Source organism: Echeneis naucrates, chromosome 17 (assembly GCF_900963305.1).
Source record: "Echeneis naucrates chromosome 17, fEcheNa1.1, whole genome shotgun sequence".
In the NCBI taxonomy this organism is placed as follows: domain Eukaryota; kingdom Metazoa; phylum Chordata; class Actinopteri; order Carangiformes; family Echeneidae; genus Echeneis; species Echeneis naucrates.
The window spans coordinates 11,888,720-11,899,528 of NC_042527.1; the positions used below are offsets into that span (position 1 = coordinate 11,888,720).

General features: G+C 42.0%; 2 protein-coding genes across 3 annotated transcripts; both read right to left on the bottom strand.

The window, feature by feature from the left end:
* Positions 1–91: 91 nt before the first annotated feature.
* rab6bb (RAB6B, member RAS oncogene family b) lies at positions 92–5,896 on the bottom strand. Of its 2 annotated transcripts, XM_029524965.1 has the most exons (8): positions 5,827–5,896; positions 3,992–4,050; positions 3,237–3,290; positions 2,691–2,796; positions 2,455–2,566; positions 2,244–2,337; positions 1,491–1,557; positions 92–856 (listed from the first exon to the last, which is right to left on the bottom strand). In XM_029524965.1, exons 1-8 carry the CDS (start codon positions 5,894–5,896, stop codon positions 792–794), a joined length of 627 nt encoding a protein of 208 aa, XP_029380825.1. In that variant the 3' UTR covers positions 92–791. The 2 variants fall into 2 exon arrangements, with proteins under 2 accessions (XP_029380825.1, XP_029380826.1); XM_029524966.1 differs by lacking the exons at positions 2,244–2,337; positions 2,455–2,566; positions 2,691–2,796.
* A 1,213-nt stretch (positions 5,897–7,109) lies between these two features.
* On the bottom strand, positions 7,110–9,987 carry espnlb (espin like b). Its single transcript, XM_029524787.1, has 3 exons — positions 9,847–9,987; positions 8,388–8,771; positions 7,110–8,270 (listed from the first exon to the last, which is right to left on the bottom strand). Exons 1-3 carry the CDS (start codon positions 9,985–9,987, stop codon positions 7,110–7,112), a joined length of 1,686 nt encoding a protein of 561 aa, XP_029380647.1.
* Between the last annotated feature and the right edge of the window lie 822 nt (positions 9,988–10,809).

A 10,809-nucleotide genomic window follows, 5' to 3' on the forward strand; every position in this document is an offset into this window, starting at 1 on the left:
AGGGAGGGGTAAAGGGGAGGAACGGAGGCAAAGGAGAGGAGAGCGGTTGGAGGGAAGGCGGAGTTGTGACAGTAAGTTGTCTTTTTATTACTTCTTTTTTTTTTTTTTTTTTTTTTTTTTTAACCACAGTACAGTTTGTTCTATAAAAGTTAAACCCATAGAGAGATAGAGTGCCACATTTTCACAGCTACTGTTAGGTGAACCTACTGGAAGTTGACTCTTGTGGGAATATCAAATGAGATACGTTTTGTCATGAGATGCTATAGAGAGATGCTATAAAACATTCTAAGATAGTCAACCTCCTTCCAGAGTGCGGAGACCCTGGACAGCAGGCCAAAGGTCAAAGATCAAAAATCAGATCAGCGTGCATGCGTGCTGCAGACATTCAGACGTGTTCGGCCCCCCCCCACTATTTCTCCTTCTATGTTTAGGCATCATTTTTGGTGCTTTCCCTTTTTATATATAAAAAATACAAAACATAACAGCGAAAAGAATTCCGTTGGTTGTTCCGTTTTTCTCCCCTTTTCGTTTTTCCAAAACTGTTTTTTGTTTGTTTTCATTTCAATTTTTTTTTTTTTTAATCCTCCCTTTTCTCCACCGGTCACTTACATATTGACAAAGTATACAATATTTTACAACTGAACAAGACTGAGAGATAACATTTGATTTATCCAATCAGATACAAGGCCCGGATCCTATATCCAATTAGAGAAGTCAACTGGAAGCTAACCAGTAGTAAGCAACACAACAAGCCTATGGTGTGAAGGGAGCTGTCCGATAGCAGCTCTGCATTAACATGAGCATCCGCCCTCAGGGACAGTAGGCTCTGCTGGCTTGTCCAGCTTGATGTCGATCACTGGTGATCATTCAGTTAAGGAAAAGTCAGGTGAGAGGAAGAAGATCAAATGTGAAACTGGTAATGTTGCGTTTTTGAAGTGTTGAAAAGTAGAGAAGAGTTGGAAAAGCTTTCCCATTCATCCATTATTACAACGTGGCTAGCCTAGCTGCTAACTTCATCGTCACCACGGCTAAGAGTCTTAATTCAAGTAGTTTTGCCAAACTAGACAAAATTTCGTTCGTTAATTGTGTACAGTTGTTATCCAAAGAAATATGGCATTGATATAAGTTGTAAATCAGGTAGAACAATATCATATAATATTAACAGAGATCTAACTTTTTCATTCTTGCACTGATCAATTTGCTTTTATTGGTACGTAGGTTGCTTTCCAATGAGTCCCTTTTCATCCTCCATCACACGTTGGGCTCACAGGTCATTCTGTATACAGCCACTACGCGGTGCTGTACCTGCACCCCATCCACAGTCTTCCTGCCTATGTGGGTTCCGGTTTAATGGCTCATGCATCGGTAGACAGCGGGCTGGCCAGTCTGTTTGTAAAAGTGCCAGCCACCACTAAGATATTAAAAATAAGTTCCTATTGCTCAGCTGTTTTGCTCTCAGCGCTATGAGTCACAGCATCTGTAAAGGATACTGCCTTCAGGATTTGCATCATCCAAGCTCTCCATTCCAGGTAGGGCTGCTGCAACCCGACGAAAGAGCTGTTAGGAGGGAGAGGCGGAGTCAGGGCAGAAAGAGGATGTGGAGAGAGAAGAAAACGAAAGGAGAAGGCACAAGAGGAAAGCAAGTGTTAAAAAAGCAAGTTAAAAAATGTGCATGACGTCCTGTAGAGATCACAGGCCTGCCCTGGATGTTTTTGCAACGTCTTGTGTGCAGATCGGTGTATTTTGTCTAATTCAAATTTGTCTTGTTGTTGTTTATCAATGTTAAGGCAATTTTAATTAATTTGTCTCCTGAGAGGTAGACTCATGTATAACCATCTGTCCTTTTTTTTGGTCAAAGATTAGTTAGTTTTTTCTCTATAAAATCCTTTGCTGTCAGAAATATGTTGCAGATAAAAGCACATTTTCCTCAGAAATGTGCTGAGGCGAACGTATAAAGTGGCAAAAAAGGAAACACCTAACGAGTTGAAATTTGTACTTAGAGCTTCATCCAAGCACTGTTTTGTGGTGCGTCCAATGTTCAGTCAGTGCCAGGCCTGAATGTGCACACAATCCATGACACTTGTATATGCAACACTTCCCACTGTCACGTATATTTACACTCACATATTTTATTAATGCATGTCTGTGACCCGACCGCCTTAAAGGGACACAGAGATGTCAGATAATCTGACAGCAGCTGATGCCCAAAATGCTGTGAAATTTGATGAAACTGCAGACGCTACCTGTTTGACATTGCAGCCTGTTTTGGCACTGGTCTCGATGAACATGACGTTCAGCTCTTTGGCTCTCTGCTCTCCTTCCTCAATTGTGATTTGCCTGCAGGGAATTGGGCCAGACTCAGCATCTTGATGTTGAAGGCTGATTCATTTAACATGCTCTCTGCTCAGTTGACACAATAGTCCAACATTTGGGAATATTGTCTCACATGCTCACCTCTTCTCTTCCAGATCTGTTTTGTTGCCGACTAGCATGATGATGACATCACTTCCTCTCTCTGTCCTGACATCATCAATCCATTTGCAGGTCTGCTGGAATGAGTTCACATCTGTGGGGACCAGACTTTCATTTTATGTCAAGTCTTTTTTGTCTAAAAAGTCTCAAAAGTCCACACACAAATAGTCTATCTCACGTACGTACGTATGTACGTAAACAGGCAGGTTGCTACTCACTTGTAATGTCATACACAACCACAGCTACTGTAGAGTCTCGTATGTAGCTCGGGATGAGGCTCCTGAAACGTTCCTGCCCAGCTGTATCCCACAGCTGCAGCCTTACCTGCAGCACAGCACAGCACACAGCAGCTGGTTCAGCATCATATTACACTCACGTAAAACCATTGTAAGTATATCTGCACAAGGAGAGGCCAGTTTCAGCTTGTGTGCGGGCTGACAGTGCGTAATATCCTGACAAAGATACTGGAAGAATATTGGGTAAAGTAGATAAATCATGGGAAAGGCACTGACTTCGTCAGGCTAGGAAACGCCTCCTGAGGTCATTTCTAGGAATTTCTATAGCAAGAATAACCTCAGAAATATCATGTTAGTTTATGAAGAGAGGAATAACTAAGCAAACCAAATCAAGGATTAGTTGAAACAGAGTGAAATCTGAAACATCTATTTTGTAGAACATACTTAAAACTCTACAAGTACAAATAGAAATTCAACTTCATGTGCTTATCTACACATGAATTTTCAGTGATACTCAAGGCCACCTACTGTTCGGTCTTCCAGGTACATCGTCTTTGATAGGAAGTCTATTCCAATGGTTGCCTGTGGTTGGAAAAGAAGAGTGAGATCGTCAGTGAAACCTCGATTTGAACAATTGAATTTCTCACTGCACCATCTGTTGAACCCGACAGTGTGAATGTTGGTTAAATAAAAGGATAATACGAAAAAAAAAAAAAATGTTGTTGAGGGGGGAAAAAGAGCCAATAAGTACTGAAATTGAATCAGGCTGCAAAACTAATTTCATTTGTGATGTCCTCAGGACTCGGTCATTTAGACCTCTAACCCACCTAACTTCTGGAAAAGGCAGAGAATGGAAGCATCTATATTGAATTTGTGGCAGGTTATCATTGCTAAAATACTATTTACTTTTAATGATTGTTTTGAAGACATTTAAAATCAGGTAGTTCATGCAAATTTACTTTGCATGGCGCCTGATTGTAATTGGCCTTTTTGCCATCAAAAAGCTCTGACTGTAACATTAGCCAATTAGTCATTGCTGGAACACAAAGTGCTAAAGATATTTAAAAAAAAAAAAAAAAAAAAAACAGCAGTGTGATTGGTCCCATTATCCTTTTTATTCAAATCAACCATTCGAGGGCAGTGGGGAGACCAATTATTACGCTCCAAAAAAATATTGAAAAACTAATCGTGCAGAACATTTGGTAAATGCAGCCATTAGCCATATCAGTCATCACATCATGTATTCTTCAGGTTCTAGGTGTCCAGTTGTGTTTACTTTTTACCTGATATGTGTTGTCGAAACTGTCATACATGAATCTAGTGATAAGAGACGTCTTCCCCACTGGAACAGAAAACACAGATATTGATTTTAAATAAAGCGTGTAACACATTAGTAAACCATTTTGGTCTGCTCATCTGACAAAATGGGGAATTTAAAGATGTTCACCTTGGGATGTTCAGAATGACAACATGCATTCATTATTTTTATACATTTAATCAACAGAACTTTTAGTGGATTGAGCCATAATTAAACTGACAGTGGCAGCCCTGCCAAAAAAAAAAAATGCAAAATGTTCTTCAGTCGCATAAATTTAATAAATGCATGATGTTAACAATGCCAATAGCACAAAGTGACTAAGCACATGAGATTTTTTTTTTATCTAAATATTGAACATATGTGAGAAGACGGACAAATCCTATTAGTCATCACATTTTTGAGCGAACAGATGCTGTGTCTACAAACTATGTTCCCAAGAAAGGCAGAGGGTCATCCCACCTCCAGACAGACGCAAAAAAAAAAAAACATTCAGCCCTGATGGCGACTTCTGGAAGCACCAAGGTGAGCATAGTGAGCTCCATTTTTATTTACATCCGGCCCGGCCGCGTCTTTAGCACCATTTTACAGATGATCTACACACAAGTGAGGCCGGGACTTTTCCGGCAGGCCCCGGATCTCTCAAGCCAGGAATGGGCAGTGGCCGGGCCAGGCCTCCATTCAGCACCATGGACAGCAACATTGCAGTACAGGCCTCACAAACACACATGGATGCTTTTAGTCGACGTACAGTCCACACACACACACACACACACACACACACACACACACACAGGCTACATACTGAATCATCACAATGAGAGACACAACCCCCTGCTGAAGCTGCTGTCATATTAGGCCCATTTGTGTGTCTCCCGGTCTTTGCTGCTGTGTTTTATGGGATGTGAGGTCCTCTGCTGCCACTCTGGATGTCTGATGTCTGAACACGTATTCAGGCTGCTCCACAGCGCGAAACTACTATCGATCATCACCTCCTGTATTTGTGCCATCGCAATCAAATCACGCACACAACCATACCCACCTCCGATGGATGGATTATAGAATATATACTGTCATATTCTGGCGCTGTCAAGTCCGTTTTTATTTGATTATTTGTGGGATGGAGCCGGAGACTGCGAGGTTATAGAGATGCTACCGACATCGCCAGCCTAGGGTGTGTCCCGAGCTGACACATGGGGACTGTTTATTATCTTCTTTGCAAAAAAAAAAAAAAAAAAAAGAGAGAGAGAGAGGAAAACAGCATTTGGGAAAAATGCTCTTCGCTGTCACGTAATGCAGTAAATAATTGTGAATGTTAGGAATGAGCTATTGAAGTGGAATAAAGCCTTTATGTGGAAGCAGTGCTGTGCATATTTGTCGGTCACTGCAGCACATGAAAACATCTGAATCCACATCGACTGCTAGGATGCGAAATATGACAATTTGCGACACCTAAATGTCCCTGAAGGATATCCAGAACCATCGGCGTGTATTTTTCAGTGTTCACAACGGTTGGATTTTATCCAAAGGTTCAGTCTCTGTACATACAGGGATTTTTTCCCCCCCTTCTCCTCCTCTTTCGTCCCCCCCTCTTCGTCGTTTAATCAAATTTGCTACAATCTCAGATTGTGCCAGGAGGAACATGGGCGAGCCAGCCGAGCACGTCCTCTGGATGCAGCTGAAACTTTCCAAGCCAGCACGGTTACATACATGGCCTTCAACATAAAGCTACCCATGTTTGGCATTAAGGGAGAACAACACAACCCCCCCCCCGCCCCCCCCCCCCCAATGCCTCCGACTCACCGCTCTGCTCTCCCAAAAAGACGAGTTTAAATTTCCTCAGGGGGTTCCCCAAATCTCCTCCAGCTGACATGGTGGCAGATAAAGAGCTCAACTCGGATTATTTCAGATCTTCTTCTCGCTCAGCGTCTCCTCCGTGGTGGATGCGCAGGGGGATCCTCCTCTCCTCACAGAATGATGGGAATGCAGTTCAACATCCTCCTGTCACTTCAGGGAGCTGACGCGCCTGCGCAACCTCACCTATTTCAGTCCCTCACCTTTCTATTGGGCCCGAGCCTTAACTATACATCAGCTACAGACCAATCAGCGCTCACATTAAGGTAAATAAAACGCTTGGTCAATTTTTACAGTTAAGTGTAATGTTTAAGTTATTAGTGTTTATTATTAGTAGACCAGAATCACTAATCACTAATCAGTGATTCTATATAACATTTCCTGTGATGAATTGTTATGAATTATTACATTATTCAGATGACCTATCAATCACTGTTACAAACAAAAATTGTTCCAACTGTAAACTGATTATATTTTGGATTCAGCCAAACAATGAATTTGCAGAAATTACCATGTGCTGTAAAGAGGTAGCAGTTCATGGAGTGAAGAAGAATAGAGTAACGTGGCATTTTTCTATTTTAGAATTGTTATTTTTACTGTTGTTATCCCTAAAATTTTAGAGGACTCTCTCCCTCAACATTAGTGCCCCTTTAACATCGTTACTTGGTTATTTGATACTGCTACAATTTTTTTTGTGTGTTTCTTAAACTGAAAGAAGAATGATCAACACAGCAGAGGCAATGAAATGCAGAATTGTCCACGGGTTCAGAAAACCCTGGATCCTCCAGGCATCTCAAAGGAGTCTTTCATCAGACGCTCCATGCCTGCCAAACAACTACATCTTTCAGCCTCCACGCCCTCCAGTTCAGGCCATAGCTCAACAAGTATTCAAGGGATGTTATGTTCCACCTTTGACAAACTCGTCCAAAACCCACAGAAGATGTTGTAAAGCTTTTTCCTCATGCTGGGTGATGAGATGCAGACGCAGTTTTCCGTGACCCTGGAGTCAGATTATCCTAATGCTCGTTTTAATGGAAGCTGCAGGCTTCATTTCTTTGTGCAGATGCGTCACAACTGGATACGCGTGTTTAAAGCTTTGGTGTGTCAGTGATTAGGATCGAACTGGAATTATCATTTGAGTTTGCAATGTCAAAATGTAGATTTTATTCAGGTCCAGTTAGTTTGCCAACTACATAACATGATTTGGTGGAAAAAAATATTTATCCTAAAGACTAATGTTCAAAATCAAATAGCTCTGCCTCCTTCTCTTTCCAGAAAGAGAAGCTGCGGTCAATGTATTTACAAATGTCTTCATTGTCGAAACAGGAGAAGTTCGTGTCACTGCTACACTCGTCTGGGGTTGCAGCTTGGACAATAACTTTGGGTACTACTTTGTTATCTAGCAACAGTGATGATGATGATAATGATGATGACGATGATGGTCGTGGCAGGGGTGTGGATGATGGACAGCGACATGGTCTTGTGTTCCCAAAGAAGTGAACTTTGATGTCCTCAAAGCCGTGACTCCACTGTCGCCTCCCAGCCTGGATTTCTCGGAGAACGGCATTATGGAATTCGCGGACCGTTTCCCAGGGGAAGCTGCCAACGTGGTCAAATACCTCAAAGCAAAGGAGGTGTCTCATCTTCCTCTCTTCGGGCAATAGATCTTGCTCTAAGATGCGGAAGTATCCCAGCATGAAGAGGTCAAGAGTTAAGCTGTCATGGCTCACTGCGACACCGTCCACATCTGGCACGAATTGCTCTGGAGAGTAGGTTACCCGAGGGGGCGGATTTTGAGCGTTAGGAGAGGACACACACATCTTTTGCCCCTCTTTGAGTTCTAGTTTATTTCTCCAGGAGTTTAGCATCTTGCCCACAGTGCCTCGTTGTTGACAAAACTGAAACATGGATGTGATTCTCTGCTGGGGAGGTCTGGGTGTCCCTTTCCCGGATGCTGTCTCCTGTCCCTGCCTTTGCTTTGCTGTTCTCAGTGATATAGCGTATGCAGATTTCTTCCAGTGGCTCAGGAAAAGCACCACAATACGTTCTTTCCTTAAGCTGGTAGTTTCCATCACAGGAATCATTTTTATAGGTGTATCACAGTTGCTCACATCGCAGATGAGGCCTGCAGGGGCATTCTGGGTTTTTCCTGCTGAAGCACCAACCACAAGCTGGTTTTTCAACCTCTGGCCTCCATTAATGACACCAGCAAAGGGATAAATCCCACCAATCTGACCTTCAAAGTTGGATCTGAGGTTTCTGACAGACACTCCAGACTGCTGTATCTCCCTCTCCACCCTCTCTCTCTGTGCTCTGCTGTAGCTGTTTGTCTCCAGGCGGTGGCTAAATGCAGAGGCCATACCTACACGAGGCATCCTGCATCCACTAGAGGCCTCCAAATGTGCTGGCATTGTCCCTTGGCCTTGTTGCATGACGCCCTGGCCTGGACAGATCCTTGAACCATCTTTTCTGTCTTGAAAATCTTTCATTTCCTGCATCATGCCTTCAACTAATTTCCTTTCACCTCCCTTTTTCGTGGTTTGGGTCAGATTAGCCACCAGCAGAGACATGTTCTTGATAATCTCTGAAACACGACTGCACCACACCGGCAAAGCTAAGTGCATTTTCCCCTCTGTGTCCAATTGTTGTAGGACTTCTTTGTTCAGGGAGATGTTGACAATGGGGTCAGGTAAAATGGCCCTCAGCTCCTCAGTCAGCCTGGTCAGCTCCAACTCATAGGCCTGGCAGCATTTCTGTAGTGAAACAGTTTCGATCTGCTGCTGCAGATACACCAGGTCATCATCAGTGAGGAGCTCACCAAACGGGCCTAATACTGCATTGTGGGCTTGGGAGTACTTCCAGCCATCCACTAGTGTGTAACCATTAGACATGTCCTGTTGGAGGGATGAAGAAATTTTAGCAAAAAAATCCTGATAGGTGATTTTGTAAAAAAAAAAAAAAAAAAAAAATATATATATATATATATATATATATATATATATATATATATATATATATATATATATATATTTTAACAATTTGGGTAATACGCTAATTTATCTATGACTGTCTACTGCAAATGTGTAGAACTCCAAGCTGAGAGTAAACAAAAACAACTGAGCATTCAAGGTGTTTTCAGCGTAACTGGATGACAGAACATGTCGCAGTGTTGCTGGCTGTTACGTGCTGGACTACATCTTGGCCCACACTGACTTGCAGAAGCTGTGTCATCATTAAAACAAAACAAAATCGCTGCTTCCTGCCAGTTTACAGTGCTGTACGTATCCTCTCATACGCTTCACTTCCAGCCTTTGCTTTGCTGTTCTCAGTGAAATAGCGAAGATTATAATAATAATCATAATAATAATACATTATAATTTCAAACTCTTTGTTCATATCAACAAGAGGAAACAAAGAAACAAACCCAGCCATATTAACATAAGATGAGATAAAAAAAAAATATAAATGATTAGATTAATAATTCATCATCATCATTTTCTGCATTTTAAACAAGACGATTTGGAAGTGCTGGAAGGCAGATTATGTGGACAGAACCAGGTTACCTTCTGTTTACATTTCTTACGTTAAGCTGAGTTAATTAGCTGCTGGCTTTAAAAAATTGATTGAATAGGCACAAGGCTAGCACCAATCTTCTTATCGAACTCTTGGTAAGAAAGAAAATGAATTAAAATGAACACTGGAGACTGGGCAGGCATTCATACAGTTTATACACTGTGAATCTTTCTTATTAGGTATTCAAAAATGTTGTTCCCAAACTTTGAGGGTTTTTACACACAAAATTAACCATTGTGGCATCTGCGGTGGAATTTTTGCCTGCATAGCAGCGTTACAACCCTTGCCTCGTTTTCTTCCCTGTTGGAGCTCCATGCATCTCCTTCTGTGTGGGTCATTTTACTGTGGGTATGTTTTTCCTTGCCTTGATAGTCTTAATGTGCAGATGAAGAGTACCTGTCTCCTCTGTTCCTCCTCGACCTGCAGCCTGACCTGCAGCTGCCGCACCATCACCTGCCGCTTCCACTCTGCTATGGGGCAGCCAGCTTCGTCATGAGTGGGCACCAGGGAGTCGATGTCAGCCAGAATCACATCCATGTTGGGTACCTCTGCTGAAACCTCCTCACTGTCAAGCCTCTGTGAGGATTTAACAACATAAGACAATCTGAGTGCCAGTGTTGCATCGGCAGCTAAATCACATGCTCATATTTTATAGTGGTGGGGGAATATGGTGTCAAAGCCCATCAGCTTAGAGACAATTTTAGAAAACCACATCTGAAAACTTTAGGGTTATTATGAACAACATCAATACCAGCTAAATAGTATTCAACATACTTAAATTGTATTTTATCTACGTGTGGTTTTTGAATTTTCTTAGTAATTCAAAAATGAAAAATAAAATGTCTATCATCTGCTCTTAACTAGGATGCTAACATAAACCTGCCAGGCTAGCTAAATTCTCTCAAAATGTCAAGGACCAGCAGTGAATACCTAAATGCATCATTTCATAGCGTTGCAGGTCATTTAAAAAAAAAAAAAAAAGCGTATCAGACTTTCTGACAACCTGAGCTCTATCTTACACGTTTCCATTGTTCCAGTGTAACACGGACTTAGTGAACAGGCAGTGGCACAAAAAGTGAAAACACCTGAAAAGGTGCACAGGCTGAGCACCACGAGGGAAATGCAGTATTTTACAGCACACAGCATTGACCGTTTGTCCAGTGAAGACTGCAGTGAGGCCAGCGTGCCTCAGAGACTTGATGGACTTCATGTGCGACATTAGAGTCAGATCCCGCTCCGGAGGCTTCAGATGATTGAAGGATGTCACCACTGTTGGAATAAATGTCAAAGGCCGATGATTGAAAACGAATCTGTTCACATTTACTTGAAACTGTTTTTACATAAATAAATGAATGCATT

Bases quoted from the DNA above. Each gene is read 5' to 3' on its own strand.
- espnlb (XM_029524787.1), bottom strand. From the start codon at position 9,987: ATGGATGTGATTCTGGCTGACATCGACTCCCTGGTGCCCACTCATGAC. The intron at 8,772-9,846 runs GTACTCTTCATC...TCCCTCCAACAG, and splicing joins AGGAGGAACAGAGGAGACAG to GACATGTCTAATGGTTACAC. The intron at 8,271-8,387 runs GTTGAAGGCATG...GCACATTTGGAG, and splicing joins AGGGAGGTGAAAGGAAATTA to GCCTCTAGTGGATGCAGGAT.
- rab6bb (XM_029524965.1), bottom strand. From the start codon at position 5,896: ATGTCAGCTGGAGGAGATTTGGGGAACCCCCTGAGGAAATTTAAACTC. The intron at 4,051-5,826 runs GTGAGTCGGAGG...TTTCTGTTCCAG, and splicing joins CTTTTTGGGAGAGCAGAGCG to TGGGGAAGACGTCTCTTATC. The intron at 1,558-2,243 runs GTAGCGTCTGCA...CCCTCCTAACAG, and splicing joins CAGGCTGCAATGTCAAACAG to CTCTTTCGTCGGGTTGCAGC.